The following is a 24,613-nucleotide window of genomic DNA, read 5'->3' on the forward strand; positions in this document are numbered from 1 at the left end:
GACATAATGTAATATAATTAAGAGTTTCAGGAAAAAGAACTATAACTTATAAATAAGTAAACAGGTAAAATACCTAGATTACTAAAACTTTGTTTCTCTAAAACTATTATAAATTTACTAGAGGCCCAGTGCACGGATTTGTGCACCAGTGGGATCCCTCAGCCTGGCCTGTGGGTATCAGGCTTAAACCAGCTCTCCAACATCCCCCGAGGGGTCCCAGATTGCAAGAGGGCAGTTCTCGGGTGACACACCCCAGAATCGGGCTCCCTCTTCTCTGCTTCCAGGTGCATCACCCGAGAACTGCAGCTGCCAAGTCACTGCAGCTGCCAAGTCACTGCAGCTTGGCAGCTCCTAGGTTGAGCATCTGCCCCCTGGTGGTCAGTACACATCATAGTTACTGGTCGGACAGTCAGACTGTGGCTCAGGCTTTTATATATACAGACAGGACATTGCAAGTCAACTCTACATGATATACAATAACACTACAGCTATATACAACATTCCTCAGGTTCTCTTCACCCGCAATCTCCCCAATGTTTACATCTTACATAAATGACTATCTGTGGTACACTATCCAAATCAGACACTGATACTGGTATAGTGCATGTACAGTGCTTCATTTTACCACATGCGTAGATTCATGTACCACCACAGTCAAGAGTCAGAAGCACCTCTGACTGCCTGTTGGGAGGCTGGTAGCAACAACATAAAAGTGCCCGGCAACTAAGGAGGTGCTGCAAATGGAAGGCAGCCTTCTGACCCGTGGGCATCACCCGGATCTAACATGCATGCTTTTGCTTCTTGCTTTGTTCTCACTAACCCACACGAACCTCTTCTGAGATCAGGCTGTGCCACTCTCTCTTGACCACGCTGTTGTTATAGTGCAAGAGTGGCTTGGAGTACTTAACATATTCCAGGTTGGCGTTCAGTTTTTCCCAGTAGTTCTTAGCACTATGCACCTGTAGGGGACAAAAACATCCGTGAGCTTGAGCAGCGGGCCCTGTTGGCCAAACCACCCAGAAGGGCCACACAAGCCTGCTGCCAACCTGGGATCCCTTACTTCCTCAGCTCGGATGGGGCAGCATTTCCGAGTGAACACTTCCCACTACTAAGGATGGCCTCTCATCCCAATAGGGATGCTAAAGCAGAGAGGTTTGAAGAGTCTTTACTTCCCCACTTCCTTTCCTACCCCCTGGTACACCGAGAGCCGCTGCTCGCTTCCCCAAACTGATATGACTGCCCTGGGTTAAGGCTAAGCGTGTCAGCCTACGTTACACACAATGCCATGTGCAGCCAAAGGATGTTCCTGAGATTTGGAGCACACGGAATAGGCTCACTTTCCCACCAAACTTATTCACGACCAAAGAATTCACTTTTCAAAACGTAGGGATCAGGGGACCCTTTCCCCCGGCCCCATGTGGAAGTCCGTGCTGTGGGATTCTTTCCCTCTCCCCACGGGGGAGTCTGTACTTGTTCTTCAATTAATTTCCACCTTTGCTATACTAAAAAACAAACAAACAAAAAACCAAAGACGTAGGAATCAGAAAGGCAAAGTGAACTATTTTCGCATCCAGTTGTCAAATACTCCAGAACAATATAGTTGGCATCCTATCTAGTCTTTGACTTATTGACACAATTGTACTACCCTGAAGCAAGAATGTACCCATTAGATTCATTTTTAAATTAAATGAAATATTAAGCCTCTTCAATGTTGAAGGCTTATAGTGATAAAAAAAAAATTTTAATCAATGAAGATAAATTTATGATACACATGTTCGTGCCAACATGTATATCATATAAAAATATGCAATTGTAAAAGATTTGAATGGGGCCAAGATTGCATTGTGAGGCCATAAAACGAAGTGAGCTAATGCTTAGTGTGGTAACAGACTTGGCTGTATTGCAAGAGAAAAAATAAAATATGCTTCAGCCAAGAAACATGCCACCCTATCCGGTTTGGCTCAGTGGCTAGAGCACTGGCGTGGGATTGAGGGTCCTGGGTTTAATTCCAATCAAGAGCACATGCCCAGGCTGCGCACTCAATGCCCATTAGGGGGTGTGCAGGAGGCAGCTGATCAATGATTCTCTCTCATCATTGATGTTTCTCTCTCTCTCTCTCTCTCTCTCTCTCTCTCTCTCTCTCTCTCTCTCTCTTTCTCTCTCTCTCTTTCTCTCTCTCTCTCTCCCTCTCTCTCTCTCTCTCTCTCTCTCTCTCCCTTCCTCTCTAAAATCAAAAGTATATTTAAGAAAAGAATAGAAAAGGAACCAAGAGAAGAGAAAAGAAAAGAAGAGAAACATGCCTTTATGTTAAACAAGAGCACATTGTCCAAATTCTTACTGAACAGACGGTCATAATTGGTTCAAAATGGGTTTTGGAATATCTGTGAAGTGAGTTATATAATAACTGCCATTTTAGGAGCCTGAAAGCCCAGTCCAGCCAACAATCCTTCTCACAAAGGCAGAAAACTATTTCCAAGACAGTGTCATTTCTAGGGGAAATCATAACACTGGAGTGAGGTCATACTGTCCACTTGGTCTATCTCGTTCACCCTTTCTTTCGTTTTCCGTTTATTTATACCGAATGTATCTTTATTCATCCTTTGGGCTTCCTTGTACTGAAAAATAATACTAATGAAAGTAAATCCTACTAATATTAGGTCCCTGATGGTTAAATCACTGGAACTTTCTTGCTATTTCCCCTCTGAGCCCAGGCACACTGCAGCCAAAAGCCAGAAACTATTGGTGTTGTGGTGACATCTAGTGGTCAATTAAGTTATCAGTTTTGCCTGCACTGGACAGGAGAGCCACCATGTGGCAGGTATGTGAGGGGAGGAATGTGGGTGTCCTACCCATCAGAAGGCCTCTTCCCCTCAGACCAAATGCCACCTTCCCATCAGAAGACCCCACCTCCCATACCCACACTGTCGATCCTAAGAAAATCTCTCTCCCAAACTGCCTTCCTTCTCCTCACTCTCCCATTTTAAAAATCCCTTTTCTCGGCTGAGAAAAAAACAGATAAAGCAAGTCTATGGACAGGCTTCACAGGGGCTCATGAACCCACTGACAGTATATAAAATGGAGTGTGTGTTTGTATGGGCGCTTTTCTGGGAAGGTCTATAGTTTGCACCAGATTTTCAAAGGAATCCATGGCCTAAAATAGTTCAAAACCACTGAGTTTGAACGAAAAGAATCTATGTTTAAAACAATGACACCAGCTTACATTTCAATAAGAAACACTGTTAGCCAAAAACCACCAAAATATCTATACTAATAAAAGGTAATATGCTAATTAGACCAGATGTCTTCCAGACATCCTTCTGAATGTCCTTCCAGACAAAGCACGATGGCAGGGGCCAAGGCAGAAGCAGTTAGGCGTGATCAGGCCAGCAGGAGAGAGCAGTTCGGGGCAATAAGTCAGGCAGACAGGTGAGCGGTTAGGAGCCATCAGTCCCAGATTGTGAGAGGGATGTCCCAGTTCAGAGAGGGTACAGGCTGGGCTGAGTGACCACTCCTCCTCCCCGCCCCCCCCCCCCCAATACAAATTTCATGCACCAGGCCTCTAGTTTTAATATAAACTTACAGGTCTTTCAAGGAGGCCACTGGGCTGCATGATATACTGTAGCTATTGAGGGAGTGCAGAGAAAAGCAATGCGCAGCATATGTCACTACGTGGTAACTCCTGGATAACTGATGCAACTTTTTGAGCTATAAAAACTTATGGAGATCATTGTAGATTGGGAGAAATATTTGGAAGTCTGGTTAATATATGAGACCCAAAGGATGAAAAGAGTAAGTGAAGGATACAAGAGGATGTTCCAAGGGGGGGGCAGTCGGGGGGAAGAGGGGGCTCTGAGGAAGTGAGTGAAGACTGAGATACCCCAATGTGGATTCTGGGTTTAGATCAGAGGCAGAGCCTTAGAGAAAGCAGAGAAAACAACCAACAACACTGCATTCTCAGTGGTGAAGACATCTGCCTCTGGAGTTGATTCCAAACATCAGCAGCCACTTGCAACCCACCCCCTGGAGATATAACTGTTTGGGGCGTGAGCTGAGCCTCCTGAGTTTTACGGTTTCCCAGGCAATCCTACTGTTCAGTCGGCACTGAGAACACCACTTGAGCAGGTCCAGGTAATCCCAGTCCCAACTCCCAACCTGAAACATTTTCCTCAATCTGCTCCCCTGGTTAAAGGTGGAGGAAGGCTGAGATTGTGCGGTTCAGTGACAGGAGACAGCATTAAAGAGGAGGTTAGGGCCAGTCTGTGAAGGATCTCAGCTGCCAGTGAGTACCAGCATGCTCCTTAATCCAGAGAATCTACGAAGACACGGGGGAGCTGCACAACCACATTGGAACAGCCAACCGGGAGCACAGACAGCCACTCCTCTCAGTCAGCAGCACTCATGGAACTGCTTGTTTACTGAGCACTGGACTCATCAGAAACAACTGAGCAAAGTGGAAGCCCTAGAAGTGCATGCCAGCTACTTCAAAGGGACTCAGAAAACTTTAAAATACACACACAAAGCTTTATAAGAAAGATACCCATGAATTTAGCTGCTTCTAGGAGACGTGGTGTTAGAAGCCATTAGACACTCCAAGGACAATCCAGAAGCATTTTCCTACTCGTGGGGGAGTTTTAAACTTTGATTTTGAAAGAAGTTTCTTCTTGAGAAATAATCTATTTTTGTCTCCTGGGATGGCATGGAATAATTAACAAATCTAGACCATGACAACTATTAACTGAACAAAAGAATGAGTTACATTAAGGGGTTGTTTGCCATTTATGATTTGGGTTGCCAGTTGATTTTTTTTTTTTTCCCAAACCCTGTGGTTCAGGCTCATCTGCACATCGCTGTCAGGAGAAAACATCTGCCCTTCATTTCCAAACAGCCCTCTGGCTCTGCTCCCAAGTCTTCTGATTAACCAGCGTCTTCTCACTGGAGAGGACGCCAACTCAGAGAGAACCTTCACTCTGCAGGCAGGGCTCAACCAGCAGGGCTAAAGGTCTGTGCACTCTGGCTCTTCGGCAGATCACACCTCAGTATCAGCTTTTACTTGCAACCCACAGAAACACAATGACCCACCACCTCCCGCACAGACAGGATAAAATAGAGACGGCTGTGTGTCCATGCAGCTAGCGAGGCACCACACTAAGCCAAGATGCTCTGGTGACTGGACTCCTGATGTGACAGAGTGAAAGGCTCAGCCTCTCTGGCTGCATCTTGTTCAAGCCTGTGTTGTTGCCATGGCCTCCGACTAACAGCTTCTGCTTGGTGTTGCCTATAGACATGCTAATCATTAGAGCAGAGGTCGTCAAACTCATTAGTCAACAGAGCCAAATATTAGCAGTACAACGATTGAAATTTCTTTTGAGAGCCAAATTTTTTTAAGTTAAACTTCTTCTAATACCACTTCTACAAAATAGACTCGCCCAGGCCGTGGTATTTTTGTGGAAGGGCCACACTCAAGGGGCCAAAGAGCTGCATGTGGCTTGAGAGCCGCAGTTTGCCGACCACGGCATTAGAGGTATGCCACTTGCACCTTCCGTTTTACAAAAACAGTCCCTTACCAAAAAAAAAATGCCTTTCCTGAGGAGATAAGGGAAACTCGTACAAAAATAATAATTGCTGCCGAAACCGGTTTGGCTCAGTGGTAGAGCGTCGGTCTGCGGACTGAAAGGTCCCGGGTTCGATTCCAGTCAAGGGCATGTACGTTGGCTGCGTACATCCCCTACCCGGGGATAGCTGGTCGATGTTTAATCAGAAACAGCTGGTCGATGTTTCTCTCTCATCGACGTTTCTGGCTCTCTGTCTCCCTCCCTTCCTCTCTGTAAAAAATCAATAAAATATATATTTTTAAAAAAAAAATAAAATAAAATAAATAATTAATAATTGCTTATCAAGGATTTGCAGGAACCTCGTGACTGAACTCACATCAACTAGAATGAACAGGTTAAGAACAAAGAAGTTTCACCATCTTCCTCTGACCCCTGCTGGTGCCCAGATGTCTGCCATCCTCAATCACCTCTTGGCCCTCCCTTTTCTCCTCCCTTGATATAAAAGAAGCCTGGATTCTGTACTTTCTCAGGATGGTTCTTTAGGATGCTAGTCTGCCATATTCTCGGCTTGCTGGCTTTCTGAATAAAGTCACCATTTCTTGCCTCAATGCCTTGTCACTCAACTTATTGGCTGCTGTGCAGAGAGTGGTACGAGCTTGGACTCAGTTTCACTGAGACTTCCTGTTAAGGGGATTGCATGTTGCAAGTGCAAGTTCTCCTATTTATAAATGGACTTCCTCCTTTTCCTAACATTTGGTAACAAAGAGATCTCTTCTTAGCTGGGGGAAGTTCTCTTAGCCATTTTTCATAGGTTTTATTTTAATGTAATCACTAAATATGGCTCTAAGTTATTCCATCTCAAAATCAGAATGTACCCTGAGAAAGCCAATACTAAGGTATTTCCCTCCTGTCAGCCTTAAGAATGAAACATTATGTCTCCAACCTAAATTCTGAATAAGAGCAGCAGCATAGCCTACTGACTAGTAGGAGAGAAACAAACACAAGAATCCTCGGTTGCATCATCAGGGAAGTAAACTGGAGCTACTCCCATCTCTACAGCTATGACTGGAGTGGCTTTACCAGCCTGGTGCTCAGTTTCTAATAAGTAGTGTTTTATAAAATTGTTTTACAATATTAATTTTACTTACCATAACTTACTGTCCAGAAATTTTGTGTAGGAAAAATTATTTTTTTCTCTCTCTACCACAGTCTACTAACAGAATACTTCACTCCTGGTCACCAAATATGTGAGGGTATTTCCCCACATCCATCAGTTCTCTAACATCAGTTGGGTGTCCAACCATTGAACTTAATGTTGTCACTATCTACCTAGAGACAGTGCTAGATCCCACAGGTTAAGGGCTCCGTCCTATTAAAATGTCCCCTTCTTCAGATGCCAATTACAAGTCCAGGTTGTCACCTGTGCTTCTAACTGCTGTTCTATAAGTCGAAGGTTTCCAGAACCTCCTTGGGTAAAAATACTACAGTTCTCCATCTTGGGGATGCTCTTTCAACTTTCATCTTTATTTTCCAGTTACTCTTTCTTTTTTAAATCTGTACATGCTTCCGACGGTAGGGCACTTTTACTAGTTTCTCTCGTCATTATAAAATCAAGGCTAATTTTTAACCTTTTTCAAACATTGTCACTTCCCTAAGAGAAAACTATGCTTTAAGAAGGGATAAGATCATCCTAGGAAATTGCTCTTGATGACATTCCTTTTCGGATGAGACTTGTTTCAATATACTCCTTTTTTTCATTTTTAAAATTCTTTTGAAAGTTATTTTACAAAGTAAGGAAGCCTTTCGGGTGGCACGCCTCTAATTCAACTGGTTTATATGTCCTAACGTGTTCACAGGGGCAAAAGTACGTTTACAGTTTGAATACGTGAAACAGTTTATTCTTGTATTATTATTTATTATTTATTGTATTATTTATTTGTATTAAAGCCATAAACCTACTTTTACCCACCCTGTATATTGGATGTTTGTAAAATGTTCCATTTCAAACTAAAATTATCTGCAGAGAAAGCAGGAGGAAAGCGAGTATCTAGTTTCATTTTTCCTTCCCTCTCCCAACTCCTTTATCAGGGCAGTCCTACCAAGGGGAACAGAAGCAAGTGTTGGTCAGAGTAAACCGGGGTCCCTTGGGCCTCACAGAAAGTCTGGCAGCAAACACGCTTTCAAAGGTGGCCTATGATTCAGGTCCTAGGTGCTCAGAGCCAACTGCTGTCAGGTGAGCGTGGCAAGAACAGTCATAACTGGGGCTGAGAGGCTGGCACAACCAGGTCACCACAACCAGGTCTCTCACAATGTAATTAAGCTGAGACGTGGGGTAGGAAAAGTAGGCCAAAGACAGCAGCTTTCGGTGATGAGTATCATTCAAGCAGAGACGGAGAAACAAATGAGAGGTATCGGGGCCAGGTGTGAACCAGAAGGTACTGATTAGTCTCCCAGGTTGAGTGATTAGGATGAGAGTAAGGGAATGGGCCACGCCAAACCCAGGACCATCTTCCCCTGAGCTCAAGGCCAGTCCCAGCAGTAGACATCTGCCTTTCCCCATGGTCCTGTAGATCGTGAAGAAATGTACAGGTCAAGCTGGTCCTGGATAACACTTTCTACCAGCCTTTGGGCATATGCGGAGTCGCCAAAGAGCTCGCAAGCATGTTTGGGAATGGTTAACGGGAAACAACTGTTTGCAGGGCCAAATGCTAAAGACAGTTAAGGGAGAGTAGAAAAAGTGACGAGGCAGAATGAATAGCCAAGGGGAAAAATAAGCATGAGCAATATAAAAACACGTCATTGTACACACACACACACACATACCAAAAAAGAAAAAGAAAAAACAGAATATAAAAATAAGCTACTTTTTTCCTAAGCAAAACCAAATCATATTCTTGGAATAAGCCCATAGGTAAAAATTTTAAGAGAACCTTCCATCAATCTTTTTTTTCCTAATTTTTATTTTATTTTTAATTTTTAAAACATTTTTTTATTGATTTCAGAGAGGAAAGGAGAGGGAGAGATAGGTAGAAACATCAGTGATGAGAGTCATTGACTGGCTGCCTCCTTCACTCCCCGACTGGGGACTGAGCCCGAAACCTGGATATATGCCCTTGACCAGAATCAAACCCAGGACCCTTCAGTCCACAGGCTTACACTCTATCCGCTGAGTCAAACCAACTAGGGCTTCTATCAATCTTTATACTTATTTTTTAAATGAAAATATACAATGTTGATAAGATTATAATAAAGTTATAAACTCATAAATCCCATGTAACAGTGTAAATTATCACAATTTTTTGAATATCAACTTGGCAATAAGAATCAAAGGCTATAAGAATTGTCATAGCTATTTGCCCAGTAATACTCCTGGGAATTTAACCTTAAGGAATCAATTCCAAAGAAAAGCTGTCTGTATAAGTGCAAGGGTCAGTGCAAGGGTCATTTGTAGTAGTGCAAGGGTCATTTGTAGTAGTCATTTCTTTTTGTAAGTGTGGCTGTACTAACTGTCCCAAAACAGAATGATTAAGTAATTAAGACACAGCAACCCAGCAGAGTCCATGAAGTCAGTAGTAATCATAATTATGAAGTTTATGTGGTGACATGAAAAATGAAGATATATTATAATTAGTAATCCCCATTGAATATCTCTAGATTGCCATTACTACTAAGTAAAAATGCATACCTATGACAAAGACCAAGGGGAAATGATATGGACAGGAGCTGTAGAATGATGGATAGCATTTGTTTCTTTTTAAAATCCTCTTCACTAGTCTGTGGTTTGTCTATTAAACAACGGGATGAGTTGTGGAAGCAGAAACAATAAAATGAAAGGATGGAGGCTGGTCATCAGAGCCTTTTAAACTATTATTATATTATTTATTTGTATTATAACCATAAACCTACTTTTACCCAGACTTTTCTTTTCCTTTCATCTTCCTATCTTTGTAAAACATCCCTTGTAAGTCTCTCTTTAAAGCACCCTCTTAGGACCAAGCCAGAACCACTAAGCAGAGATGGAGAAACAAATGAGAGGTATCAGGCCAGGTGTCCAGTGAACCAGAAGGCACTAATTACGCCGTATTTTCCGGCGTATAAGACGACCCCCTAATTTTACAGTTAAAACATAGGTTTAGGCCTATATTCGCTGTATAAGACTACCCCCGACTTCAAAGAAAAGACTTACTTTGTCGTCAAGACCTGCAGGTAATTTTTGTGCAATTTTGGTCTTTTGCCCCCGATTTTCGGTTGACTTTTTTTCGTTTCAAAAGTCGTCTTATACGCCAGGCTCAGTGACGGGTGGGGGTGAGGGAACGGGCCACACCAAACCCAGGACCATCTTCCCCTGAGCCCAAGGCCAGTCCCAGCAGTAGACCACTAAGCCCTCCCCACCCCCACATCCCCCACAACCCTCACCCCCACCACCCCACCCCAACCCCCACCCCTAGCCCTCTCTCACCCCCAGTGCATCACTGTGACCTCAACCGCCCACTGCTTTCCCCAGCTGCCCAGGCCTGGCAGGCCCTTCACGAATCCAAAAGAACCAAATGTAAAGAAAAGGCGGTTGCACACTGAGCTGCCTGCTGCCAAAAGTTGAGAGTTCCCAGCGCACACCAGTCTATAATTAACAGGAGGCAGGGCCAAAACCAACAAAGGAGCTTCAAGGAAACTGCGCTGAAATGCTCCCCGGTTCTTAACTACATATGCATTCGCTGCTACTCCCCCACCCGCCCCATTCTCCCTATTGTAGTCGGACGCTCTTCAGAAACCACCAGACTGCAGAAAGGCGCTAATAGCTGCCCCTCAGGGGGCGGGAAAGAGGGGCGCAGCAGCTTGAGCGAGGCCAGACAGCCACTGCAGAAGCAGAAAAGCTGTTCTTAGAAGCAGAAGGAAATGAAGCACTTAATGATTTTAAGGTCCTGTGTGTGTGTGTGTGTGTGTGTGTGTGTGTGTGTGTGTGTTAGGAGGGGGTGACAGCACAAATGAAGTTAAAAAACAGCTACCAAGGCCCTATAAGATAATCTGCAAAAGCTGATGGGTTTAAGGCGCAGTAGAAAGCACTAGTTGTATATGGCTTACATTGAGCCCTGTAATTCTCTATCCAGAAAACTTCCCTGCTCGAAAAGCATTCCTAAAAATGCCATAGTATCATTCTCCATGGCTACTCAACCACCTAGGAAGGATAAAGGCTCTGACAGTTCACCATCCCTTTGGAACTGCCGTGACCCTCGGGCCGCAGAGGCGTGACTCCAGTGTGGAGGCAGCAAGGAAGCCACGCACGTCTGCCCGAAAGGCTCTGCCTGTGTGGACTCACCTTCATCAGCAGCAACGTGATCTCTTCCGTCACCAGGCTTATCCCAGGAATTTCCTACAGTGGGGGCAAAGCAGACACACATGTCAACGGCCACGAGTCAAGCCCTCGGGAAAGGTCTCCTGCACGGACAGAAGCCCAGGGCAGCTCCCAGTGCGCTAACCTCTACTTTAAGTAAACCTCGGAGGTTATAAATAACCATGAACACAGTCTATCTCTTGCCTCTGGAAGAAAAAGACGCCTTAAAGTTATGATGATGATAATAGTTGGCAGTGTCTCTAAAGGAAAGAAGAAGACGAATGAAGAAACAGAGCAAACAGTATATTGTTTGTGTGGTTCCATCTGCACTACCAGGGTGATAACAAGGGGGCATGTGCCAGGTTTTATCATCCTTCCTCCCTCTCCCCCTCTTTCATTTAAATGCACTGCAGTTGGTTCCAACTCGCTAGAAGGAACCAAGATCAATTGGGTCCTCGTATGACTGTCGTAGAGAAGTTTTCTGCGCCTCACCCTCCACCATAATCTCAAAGCTAAGAGGCCCCCATGAAGTTGGCACAACTCTCTCACCATGGCAGGTGTGAAGGATGCGCACTTCATCTCAGGAAGTCCAATGACAGCCTCCTGCTGACAAGTGAGCATGAAAACAGACACTGACATAAGAGGATAAACTTCCCAACTTGCCCTCTATTCACTGTGGCTTTTTTTTCAAAATGTGTTTCTGTATGAATTGTGTATTATCAGCCTCTCAATGAGTCAACGCATCTTTCCTTTCAAAAAAAAAAAAAAAAAGGTACGTAAAACATGAGAATATAATTGAGAAGGTGCTAAGTAGAAATAAAACCTGAGAGTTGGATAGGACTTAAATGTCCCGGGTTTTACTGGGTTTACAAAGGGATTGCAGTGACAGAAATACATTTCTAGAACAGACAGGCAGCTGATGTCTCCACTGCGAGAATAAAAAGCCTGAGAAAAGAATCTTCTGGGTGCTTCACAACATAGGACACTGCAGAAAAAAGCATTGAAGTGTCCCTACTGCTTTAGGTTATCAATAACACCTTAACATAGGTAGAACAAGGCTAATTGTTTGCATGGGATAATTTAGGGTTATCAATGGGTAAGAGCACCCTGTTATTTAGTATCTTTTTAAAAAATCCAATTCAGTTACTTCACTAAAATAATCTGCCTCCATACAGAAGTGTGAAATTAATGTTTTCTGTAGGGCCAAATGCAGCAATGAGAGCATTTGCAGGTTAGAGAAAGAAAAAAATGATCTGCATCATGGCTAAGGAGAAGCATAGATTTTTAAAATTGCAGATAGAAGAGACCTTCAAGGCAACCTACTCTAACCACAAGAACCTTAAAGCAACGTGGTAAACCCTAACATAAGCTTAGTACACAGGGGGCTGTAATTTGGGAGGGGGTGCGGGGGGGGGTTTACATTGTACTTCTTGTAGGATGTCCCTCGATATGGCCACAGCAGCTCCTCAGCCGCACAAAGCCACGAGAGATGCCAAGGTGAAGACTCGCCTGCCAGGCTGCTGTGCTCCATCTTAAAGCACAAGCCTGAGAACTACAGGTCCGGTCCCTGCCTGCCTCCAACTCTGAACCTGACAGGGCAGGACAACCAGAGAGAGCGATGGGTGCTGAGCGGAAGAAGCTGGGTTGTGCATTTCCTGAACGGGTAGTTTACCCTGCACACTTCCTGCCACATAACCGCAGCGTCTGCATGTATATTCACAAGGGCTCTTGTCGGAAACAGGGAGGACCTATTACAAGCTCAGGTCTTCCCCTCACAATTCTGCAGTGAGGCATGGACATCTAATAGCTCTAACAGTGAAAGACACGCCTAATGTGCCTTTCTTCAGGACTATATTTATTTATTTATTTTTTAATATATTTTATTGATTTTCCACAGAGAGAAAGGGAGAAGGATAGAGAGCTAGAAACATCGATGAGAGAGAAACAACGACCAGCTGCCTCCTGCACACCCCCACACTGAGGATGTGCCGGCAACCAATGCACATGCCCTTGACAGGAATAGAACCTGGGACCTTTCAGCCCGCAGGCTGACATTCTACACTGAGCCAAACCGGTTTTGGCCAGGACTATATTTAAATGGTCTCAGTTCAAAATGGAAAGGGTCGCAGGTTATCCTGGTGCATCTTTTCCTAGGTCGAGTTTCAGAATTGAATTTATTTTCCTAAATGCCTTTCTGATCCGAACTCTCTGCCTCAAGAGTAAGCATGCAGCCTGGCATCTGAATAGGAAAAGAGAGAAGGCAGAACCAGGACTTTTTTCAGGGGAAACCTGTGCGTGCTCGGCACTTGCCCACCCAGCAAAGTGCAGCTCATTGCACCCTGTTCAAGAGAAAGAGAACAGTGCTTTAGCTCAGCGCCTCCTAATTAAAAAGGACGCCACTGCACTGACAGGAAGAAAAGGCCCAAGGAGTGAGTTTGCTTAAGGTTACCAACTTAATGAGTGTCAAGCTCTAGAGTTACCACACATGTTCCTTGCAAGGTCAGGACGGTGCTAATCTACTAAGTAAAGAGAACCACTCAGATTAACAGCAGTGGCCTGGTGTTCCTTGTTTATGAAACCCCAAGAAATGTTTTAATCTACTCTAGGGGCTAGTAAAATTGAAATACCTTTTGAAGATGATAAGGGTTTAGGTCTGTTTGGTAGTGGGAAGAATAACAAATACCCTACGCCTTCTCCTCAGTTCTCCTGTTTTATAACTACCTCTGGCCAACAGCAAGTATTATTGTATTTTTCTGCCAGGAAATGCCAATTCAGTTCCTTATCAGTCAAAATCAAAATGAAATCACAGCCTTGGTCACTGTGACAGGAATGCCCTACAACTGACCCACAACTGTGAGTTAATTTCAATTACATAAGGAACACAACAACTGTAACTTACTGTATTCCAAGCGAGCACTGAGGAATATGGCAAAAGTTTATCCATGTTACTGGTCTCTGGGTATATGCTCCAATATGAAGAAGCTGAGCATGTTTTTGAAAGGAAAAAAATAGACATGGTTTAATAATCAGGCAGCAGACACTGTAATTTTCCAAAATAAGCAAACCAACAAGTTTTCATCCTCTACACATTAACCATTATACTTCTGTCTACTGATTAGAATGTTCAGATTCTGCTTTTGACAATGACAATAAATTTGTTAACAATTATTTGACATCCTGGCTGGTGTGGCTTCGGTGGTTGGAGCATAGGCCTGTGTACCAAAGGGTTGCTGGCGAGTTCTCTTGCTCTCTCTCTCTCTCTTTCCTCTCTCTCTCTCTCTTTCTCTCTCTCTCCCTCCCTCTCTCTCTCTCTCTCTCTCTCACTCTCTCTCTCTCTCTCTCTCTCTCCTTGCCCCTTCCTCTCTAAATCAATTTTTTTAAATAAATAAATAAATAACAGTAGGAATTGCTTTTAAAAATTAGGCACTTATATTATCCAAATGGCATTATACCACTTTTTATCAAACCAGCCAACACAAAATGAATGCTACATTTTATTGGAAAAAAATTATTGATGTGGTTATAGAATCAAAATCATATCTTATATCTCATCAGTCTCCGAACAGCCCCAGCTTCTTACAAGACCACAAAAGAATGAAATTTAATTAGCTTCTGACTACAATAGAGAGGATGGGAAAGCTACAAACCAGCATGTTGACGGGTTGAGGCATTATCAGTGTAGTATTTTCCCTCAGGCAAAAGGGTCAAGGATTCAACTTAAAATGTGAGCAACACCTACCAATTATAAATTCCTGAATGGGGTCAAAGGAGTAGTAGGCAGAGATGTTCTCAGAAATCCATTGAATAATCTTTAAAAAGTAAGAAGACAATTCTGTTAATATTTAAATCTGCACCCTGACCCCACCACCAAAGAAGTATAAAATGTATATGAATCTTCTATCTATTTTGGAATTGCCTAAGAATATACGTATTTCTATAGTAGACTAGACAGATAACGGAAGCCTGTGTGGGTAAAACAATATTATAAATGAGATCCTCTTTACATGCCTTTTAAATAAGTGCCCTTGGCTGGAATCCAAATAAACTTTCCTGCACCCAATGTTTGTTTTTGCTAGAGGAGGTCATATTCTAGCAAGGAACCAGTGGGAAGAGCTGTCGGGACAAAGTAGTAAACAAACCCACTGAGCTAGAGGCAGCAGAGCTGGGTCTGACTTCCAGCTCAGTAATCAGTACAAACACTGCCAGCACTGTGCGCTCCTCTGAGGGGAGGGATGAGGGATAGCCTGTGGTTATCAGCTCTCCAGTCTCTAAAACCATCCTCATCTGCTAGACTAGAGGAATAAAGCCCTCACTCTCTACCTTAGAATTTACTCTCATGTTTCTATTCCTACCAATAATTTGTTTTTTCCCAAACTTATTCCTGTTAATTGTATTTATTTTCACAACTAAGTAATTAAACAATTACCATAGACAATCGAACCATGGATGCAGAGTGTTGTTGGCTCAACAAAAGTTGGATGCTTTGGAAAGACTCTAAAACACTTACTAAAAGACTACGTATAGATGAGATGTTTATAAAAGACTGAGGGGGGAAATGCCCTATATAAACACATTGCTTTGAAATTATTGCTCTCCTTAGGAAAAGGGGGGGAAAAAAAAAAGGAACTAACAAGAATAAGAGACAACACATTACTAGTGTGTATAATGTAAGAAAAATGATTTTGAACTTCAATTAGCTGATAGTCAAATAAAGGGCTTTCGTTTACATCAGAAGATAGGTGAATAAATATACATTTATATGTTTTAGGTTAAAATAAAATGTGTAAGATATCTGTTTTTCAATGAACCAACTACCCATTGGTCCCAATTAAGTCTCCGACTTCACAGGAACAGTAAAATTAAATGTCAGAATGTGTAAAGGTGCTTTGTAAACTATTATGTGAAATTGAAATGTAATTTTCAATAAAAATGTGCCACCAGAGTTTAGTCCATTTGGCAATATACTCCAAATATAGAACAGGTGAAAAAGTAGATATTTGAGAAACTCATTATTTACTAAGCACTTCCTTAGAATGTTACTGATATAGCTAAACACTTATTCACAATATCAAAAAAAAAAAAAAAAAAAAAAAGAGGAGTCCAAATAACAGACAAACCCCCACAGTGTGAAGTCTGGTTGGAATCCATTAAAAAGGAGCACAAGCTGAAACCAGTTTGGCTCAGTGAATAGAGCATCGGCCTGCGTACTGAAGGGTCCCGGGTTTAATTCCGGTCAAGGGCATGTACCTTGGTTGTCGGCACATCCCCAGTAGGGGTGGTGCAAGAGGCAGCTGATTGATGTTTCTCTCATCGAGTTTCTAACTCTCTATCCCTCTCTCTTCCTCTCTGTAGAAAATCAATAAAATATATTTTTTTTAAAAAAAATTTATATAAAAAGGAGCACAAAAGATAAATATATTCAAGTCAGAATGGAGACATAAACCTTGATCAATTGCTAACAAATAAAAATAGCTTCTGTTCATATTCAACCACTAAATAAATACATCTGATGTTGTCTATTGGCCAATTTTCAAACATAAGCTATATCCCCACCTGGGCTTCCAGGAACTCGGGGTCTTGGCCACATGAGAGCACACAGTGCAGCAGGGCCATCTTCTCACAGTCCAGCCGCGTGTCCCACAGGCGCCCTAATAAATAGGACTGGTTGAGGGACCCTCTGTAAAGCTTCCCGGAACACCAATCCAGCACCAGGGACCCCGACAGCAACTGCAGAGGTCCAGGAGGTAGCATATCCATCACTTCATTGTTTCCTGGTCAGAAACAAAAAGATCAGCAAATAAAAGGAGCCCTTCTTACCCAAACATAAACATTAAAGTCAACAAATTCAAACGGACCATGTTCTTGAGGGGAAATCATCAGCCGTACCTGTCAAAAACAGACTGTGGCAGATCAGGTCTGGATGCTGAATGTTAAGCAGATGAAAGAAATGGCCGGGTAAGTAAACAGCCACGTAATAGTCTGTGGAAGAGAAAGACTGAAGTCATCTACAGGCGGTAAGAGCTGTGCAGGTTCAGATAAAGCCCAGGACATCACAGTATTCCTATTTTCTTTAAATCTCTAAAACAAAAGCTTTGGTCAATGCGGTAATAAGCTGTCTGCTTGTCAGTACATCTTATTTTACAGCCAGTTCTCATTTATCTCTACCTGCGGCTAATTTTCCTCAGACCTTTCGCTATGGTTACCTTAATTTAATCTACAGTTTTGTTTCTAAGTGAATTATGGCTTTGCACAGTATAATTCTAAATGATCTTTGCAAACAAATTAGAATAGAAAATACTTTTTTAAATAAAAGAAAAAATATTAAGCAAGATGAATTATTCCTTAATCTTAGAAGTTGGGAATAGCTTATAATGAGAATTTCCTTCAAAGTTTCTGCCAGTTTGGGGAAGCTCTAAGATTTCGTTTCCCATGTTTACCCACTCATTATTATCATCATAGTCATGCTTACCACTGCCGTCATCATCATTTTGTTTAGAGAATCTTTAAGTTGACATTCACCAAAACAATCTCTGCAGGCATTCTGACACATTATGAAGTACTAATTTATTTCTTTGCATAGCTCACTGCCTCTATAGAATGCACACCTTCATGGTCCCTGCACTAGATATTTCGTACCAAGAACATTTGTATGCAGATTGAGTCAAAGGGTAAAAGTACATTTCTGGAGAATGGGAGGGTAAAAATACCAATATTTTCTTTAGTATCTTAGAAAAACAGAAATGCACATGATTGTAGTGAATTTTATACAGATGAAACATTTAAATTATAAGTGAGCCAACTGGAATCTTATTTTCCAAAAAGCAAATAAATATGTGCTAATCATTTGCACAGAAGGCATTCTATGCAAAGGAAAGGAAAGAGGATGTAAAATGCTAACCAGTCATATGGGTCAAGCGATGCTAAATTGCTTAGCACAAATGGTTGCAATAATATAATTATGGCAAACCTTACATAGAAAAACATAAATAATAATATAGTAGGGTACAGTGGTAAGGGTTTAGGCATCAAATGACCTCCTGTGGTCAGCAAACTGTGGCTCGAGAGCCACATGCGACTCTTTGGCCCCTTGAGTGTGGCTCTTCCACAAAATACCACAGCCTGGGCAAGTCTATTTTGAAGAAGTGGTGTTAGAAGAAGTTTAAGTTTAAAAAATTTGGCTCTCAAAAGAAATTTCAATTGTTGTACTGTTGATATTTGGTTCTGTTGACTGATGAGTTTGCCGACCACTGCCCTAGGCTAACCAGTCCATTGGGATGGCACTATGTCCCTAGAAGAGGGGGCATTTGGAAACACTGTCTATGAAGGTGTTTAGGATTGTCACAATCAGTGGGGTGCTGGGGAATTCCTACTGCCATTTGGTGAGTGGGCTCCAAGAATGTTAAGTCCCTCAGTGTGCAGGACACTCTCACACAAAGAATTACGGTCTCACCAAAACTAACAATAGTGTCTGTGGTAAGCTGGCCTCCAAATGTTCATGTGCTAACTACCAGAGCCTAAAAATATGTTACTTTAAGAGATAAAAGGGACCCTGTAGATGTGGTTAAAGATCTTGAGATGGAGACAGTATCCTGGATTACCCAGTGGACCCAATGTAATCATAAATGTTTCCATAGGAGAAAGATTTGTCTACAGGAGATCATGTGATGAGATAATGTAGTCACAAGCCAAGAAACTCTAGCCTCCAGATGCTGTAGGGGGCAAAGAACCCTTTCTTCCCTGGCATCTCCAGAAAGAGCCATTTTTGTCCATATGTTGATTTTAGCTCCTCAAGACTCATTTCAGAATCCTGACCTTCAGAACCATAAGAGAATGTTTTGTTTGGTTTAAGCCCTAAATTTATGGTGACTGTTTTCAAAAGAAATAAAAAACTATAATAGTGCCCCTGATAAGAGATACAAAAAGAAGCCTGAGCAGTCCAGCTGGTGTAGCTCAGTTGGTTGAGCACTGTCCCATGCACCAGGAGGTCACTGGTTCCATTCCCAGTCAGGGCGCATAACCAAGTGACAGGCTCAGTCCCTGGTACGAAGCCTGCAGATGGCAACTAATCAATGTTTCTATCTCTCTCTCCATCTCTCGGAAATCATTAAAAACATTTAAAAAAGAAGAAGCTTGGGTATAAATCTCAGTCTTCTGAGCCTCAATTTGATTACCATCACCAAGCAAAATTGTTGTAATAGTCAAGATAACTTAAGTAAAACAGCATATAATATTAATTTTTAAATGGACATTTTTTTTATTTATAAACATATTTATTATATAGTGGTGCTTAGGAGTTCATTGAAAAATTTCCCAAACTCTATTTTTTTTAAATTTCAATCAATATAAAACCCTTTTAACAAAGTGGCAATGTAGGGAAATACAGGCAATTGATAGCAAAAAGTACGTCACTCAAAAAAGCAATATTGCTGTCATAAAAATTATCTCTAGAACAGTTTTAATCAGGTACAATTTTGAGCCTATAAGATGTGTTTAAAAAGGAAAGATAATTTATGTAAGATAGCCTATTTTCACTAAAGCTCTAGTATTTCTGCCTTCTCCACATTCTAAAGAGCACAGATAAAATCATACCTGCCCTTTTCAAGAGTCATTCCCAGGGTAAAAAAAAAAAGGGGGGGGGGTGCCTGGGGAGCGAAGGGAAAGGATACCTTTGACCTCACAAAATACTAAGTTGGGGTTTGTTTTGATTTTTTTTTTTAAGTGGAAAGTTTTCTGAATCACTCTTTAGATGAGATGCTGATAAGAATCGAGTCCTAGTCCCAAGAAATCTTATATTTATCTCTCTTACCACAGGAAGTAGTAGCAGCAGGCCTAAGATCATTTCCCACAGGTTAAGAGCTCATAAAATCTGCCACATACTGGCCAACATAGCACAAACTTTTTAAAGTGGGGGCCAGACTATGGTCCCTCAGAGAGCTGGAGGGCCGGACTATATGAACTACTAATTCCTACTGTAACACCTCGGCTGCGCTCACTGCCCAGAAAACCTGGCGGGCCGGATCAGACTCCTATGCGGGCCGCATGTGGCCTGCAGGCCGTAGTTTGAAGACCCCTGGCATAAGATATCTTACCTCCCCAATAGTATCATTCAAAATAAAAATCATTTTATAAACACTCTTATCATTTTGGTTCTCACTTTGCCCAGTTCCCTCACATCACACCTTCTTAAACCTTGTCATGACAGTAGCTTTTCCATTTTACTTATTTTTTAAATTTTCACCCAAGGATATTTTTCTACTGATTTTTAAAGAGATGGAAGGGAGGGTGAGAAACAAAGAGAGAGAAACAGCTATGTGAGACACATCAATTGGTTGCCTTCTGCACACACCCGGTTAAATCAAGCATGCAGCCGAGGTACAAGGTGCCTTTGACCTGAATCAAACCTGGGACCCTTCAGTCCAGGGGCTGACTCTACCTACTGAGCCAAAAGGTAGGGAAGCTCTTCCTTTTTAAATGTCATGCCATGTTCCATAGACAGGCAAGGAACAGTTCTGTGCTAACCTGTTTGGGCCCCATATCCCAATTAGCATGGAAAAGCCAGTTTCCCAGTAGAAACAATAGCTCCCTTCTTTATTTTCTTCTTCATAGATCCCCTTAATAGAAGTTCCACTTACCATATTTACTCAGTGACAAACAACTCACTTAAGCTGATCCATTAATCATTTGTGGAACTTGGAAGCTTTTAGCAATTAGCAACAGGGAATGGACAATTTCCCAAATGCCTCTGTCCTCTCTAGAATCAAGGGCTAACATGATACATTATTGCTCATAGGCTTTTAGGGTACAGCTCACTCACTGTCATCCTTTTTACACTAACAAAATGGCTTTCATGATTGCTACTGCAAACATGAGCAAGCTCACAGTGTGGGTTCCCTAAAAAGAGAAATGCATCCTCACCTCAAACCCCATAAAGGCTGATGGAGTTGGGGGTGGGTGCTTCCCTAGAAAACCTTCTCCTATCAGATTTCAAAAAGGGCAGTGATGGTCATTGCAAGCCAAGCCCCAAAGAGGCATGAGAAGATGGGATGGACAGAGAAGAAAATGAGATGTAGAGGTTGGGGCATAACATGTACTGGAAGGATGGATCAGAGCAGAGAGGTGCCCCCCTCTCTCTCACTCACCAAGATTAAGGAAAGTAACGCCCTTTGTCACCTGTGAGTGAGCACTCCCGAGAGCAGCGGTGAAGGTCTTGCTGTACCCTGTGGGGAGAGAACAGGATAAGAAACAAAGAGCTGGAATGCCACCGAAGGCAGTGACTCTTGGTAATGCTCTCCACACTAGTGCCTGTGACGCTGATAAAGCAAGCAGCTTTGACTTCTGGACTTCATGGTTCCCATCCTTCTCCCAAAGGCAACATTAAGGGTAGATGGCCTGAGTGCAGTCACATTCCAGTAGTTGTTCTAGGCTTATTACAGCCTCAGACCTTAACTGGCAGGTTGTGCTGGGAGGGAATGATCCAAAGGAATCTACTTAAGGATCCAAGAGATGGGAGGAGACCAGCTGGCTCGCTGGCCCTGGTGCCTCAAGGCTCACTCCACACTCCTGAAGTCATTAAAACCCTCTGAAACTTCTCTGAGTCATTTCGAAATACCACTTAAAGGTAGACTGGGTTAGGGCCTAACCATTACGCTATCTACTAAACTTAGTGTTTTAGGCTTCCCTCTCCACTTTTCTAACTCTTCTTAATCTCAGAAAAGTTTTATTTACTGGTTTGTTTATTTTTTGTTTTGTTTTAATATATTTTTATTGATTTCAGAGAGGCAGGGAGAGAAAGAGAGAGAGAGAAACATCAATGATGAGAAGGAATCATTGATCAGCTGCTTCCTGTATGCCCTGTTCTAGGGCTCAAGCCCGCAACCCAGGCATGTGCCCTTGACCAGAATCAAACCTGGGACCTTTCAGTCCGCAGGCCGACATCTATCCATTGAGCCAAACTGGCTGGGGCATATTTACTGGTTTTAATCATTCATCAGTTAGAAAAATGTGTGAAAACTTTCCACAACATACCAACCTTAAACTAGTAAAGCATGTATACATGTCTAGTTCTGAAGGTACTTTTATTTTCTTCATTATCAAGTAAGTTATTAAACTTTTTTGCCTTGATCTCTAACTTCTGAAAGAAATATTAGACCCACTTGCAGAATAATAAACTGGTGTGGACTGGCATAATATTTTTTCAATTTTGGGGGGAGGGGGAATCTATCTTTAAAATTTTTTAACTTCACCTACAGTATGTACTACATAAAAACCAATGTTTAAGAAACTAAATAAGCAAAATAAATACTCCTTAGCATGATTCAGACTAAAAATGTTAAAGGACACACTGTGAGCAATGACAGAACTGGAAAATGTTGCACATTTTACTCCTGCTCCCTCGGCTGGCTGCTGACATATCTATTTTTGGGATAACAGATATGTGAAATGAAATATCTTAGGTTTTAGATCTGTTAAGTTCTGAGATCATGGAAGCTTTTAACTAAAACCTTAGGTATGTTTGTAAGTTAAATTTACCAACATTTTCCAACTAGTAATAACAGAAAAGCAAACCAACATACTTTGGGAAAATATGCCCATTAGGATTGACCTACAGACCTAGAAAAAAGATATAGGGCAGGATGAAAGGTATGTGATATATAAAAATATTTAGCTAACTTACTATTCATCAGTGAATTTCTTCAGGAAATGTATTATATAGGTATATTGGTATAAAATGTATTCAATAATACTAAAATCTATCAAATTTGCTACTATTTGGAAAAAGTAATTATGTGAAAGTAAAATACAAAGTAAATGAAAAGTACCTTTATGAAGGTAAAACACTGAATATGTAATTTGTTCCCAAGAGTCAAACTTCGGGCTGTAGCACACACATAAACTTCCTAGAAATTAGAAGGTATTTAGTAGAATCATAAACAAAAAGATTCCTAAACCACTTAACCTTACTTATATTCATTTTGATGTCTTGTCTCAATTTATCTCCTAGATGATTCCCAAACTCTAGAAATGATCTATAACAAGTTGCTAAGAAATTTCAATTCAACCATTACTCAGCTATAAGCAGTGTGTGAATAGAGACACACTCCTGAGTATGAAATTATGGGAGACTAGAGAAGTTTGCAAAGTTTCATGAGATTCTCCTAATACACATGTACAGCCCTGTCCTCCAATCCAGCTTGACTTCCAGTCATTGCTAATAGCTAAAGACCCTACTATACAAAACTGTATCTCCTCTTCACAGCAAGTTTCCAGTCTTCTTAGGTACCTAAAATAAGAGGTGAACTCGGCAATCTTATGGAGCAATAAGAGTAAATGTAATATGAGAGCCTCCCCCCGCCCCCTAATCCATCCATATTTGTGTCACTGAGGGCCTTGGCCCAAGGGCAGAGAGACCTGTACACCTACATTGTCCACCGCTCCAGAACACCCTGCTCTTCCCACCTGTTTCAATGTGTGGGAAACTGTACATCGTCCCTAACAACTGTTGCTATGTAGACAACTAGATGAAGTCCGTCGATGATCTACAAATGAGGGAATTATGCTTAAACTGATAATTCATTCTGATGCTAATGTTTATGTGGTTAACTGAAATAGGAGATTTTCCAGGTGGAAAGCAACTTGACAAAGAGTCTAGAAAGTTCTGATCCCCAAGCTAATGTTTAACTAGATATGAGAATTCAATCATTATTCTACCACAATGAACCACCCACTGTTTCCTCTGTTAACTCCACTAATTCCTCTATGAAAGAATCACTGTAGAAAAAAAAGTCCATTTCCCATAAGGTTATTTAAGGATTCTGTTATAATACTTATCATTTGTGACTATATTCAATGACATTTAAGACATTTTATTGTAATAACTTAAACCAAAAAATAATAATAATAATAACTTTACCAGATCAAAATAATAACAATTCTGTTAGATATAAAATTACTGTTATGGTTACTGAGTAAACAAAGATATAACTTTTCTTCAAAATTACAACAGATTCACTAAGAATAAAAGTAATGCTATACTAAAGCATAAGCAAAAATAATAATTATGAGAGTTACAAAAGTCCCATGTAGCACTCTGTACAGGCTTCACCTTAGATCAACTAAATCAGAATCTCCCGGAGTGAGACCCAGACATCAGTATTTTTTAAAGTCTGCCCAAGGCAAACTAATTAAATTCTCTGAGCCTCAGTTTCCTCATCTGTCAATAAAATATAGAACCTACTACATATGTGAGAATTAAGTGAGCTAAAGATTAGCTGCTATTATTATTATTATTATTATTATTATTATTATTCCAGAATAATTTTGCTTCTATTTATAAGTTGGAGAAAGTCACAGTTTGAAAAAACAAAGCATGCTCTTAATGGTGTCTGCAGAGATGTTTAATAAATATTCATCGATGATGAAGATAACATCTCCAAGTTGGCTAGCCTTCGGGAAGCCATTTGGACAATGAAAGCTATTATGGACAAAGTTTTCCAAGGGAAATTATCTCATTGTAAAAGGCTCTACAAAATGCTAAAACACAGGCCTAATTCTGGGAACTTGTGAAGGGCAACTCTTACAGGAAGGAAAATTTACACTTTTCGCCTCTCACTACCTCCCAGTAGGTGGTACACACACACACACACACACACAAAAAAAAAAAAAAAAAAAAAAAAAACAGCCACTGAGCATTTTTTGCACCAGATTTGTTCATGTAATCATACTCCCCTCTTCT

General features: G+C 41.5%; 1 protein-coding gene across 5 annotated transcripts in view; it reads right to left on the reverse strand.

Annotated features, from left to right (window-relative positions):
• Window positions 1–24,613, reverse strand: part of GSAP (gamma-secretase activating protein) — a 93,814-nt gene that overhangs the window by 15,855 nt on the left and 53,346 nt on the right. For 4 of the 5 annotated variants that reach the window (XM_084897815.1, XM_084897813.1, XM_084897817.1 and 1 more), the window contains exons 13-20: window positions 22,701–22,778; window positions 21,021–21,098; window positions 16,768–16,860; window positions 16,435–16,652; window positions 14,621–14,690; window positions 13,781–13,863; window positions 10,867–10,920; window positions 831–959 (exon numbers count right to left, since the gene is read on the reverse strand). In XM_084897815.1, the coding sequence (XP_084753941.1) occupies window positions 831–959; window positions 10,867–10,920; window positions 13,781–13,863; window positions 14,621–14,690; window positions 16,435–16,652; window positions 16,768–16,860; window positions 21,021–21,098; window positions 22,701–22,778 (803 nt within the window). The remainder of the gene's footprint in view (window positions 1–830; window positions 960–10,866; window positions 10,921–13,780; window positions 13,864–14,620; window positions 14,691–16,434; window positions 16,653–16,767; window positions 16,861–21,020; window positions 21,099–22,700; window positions 22,779–24,613) is intronic. The other variant, XM_084897814.1, reaches the window with a different exon arrangement.

This window comes from Pipistrellus hanaki (genome assembly GCF_964339955.1).
Source record: "Pipistrellus hanaki genome assembly, chromosome: 10".
Taxonomy (NCBI): domain Eukaryota; kingdom Metazoa; phylum Chordata; class Mammalia; order Chiroptera; family Vespertilionidae; genus Pipistrellus; species Pipistrellus hanaki.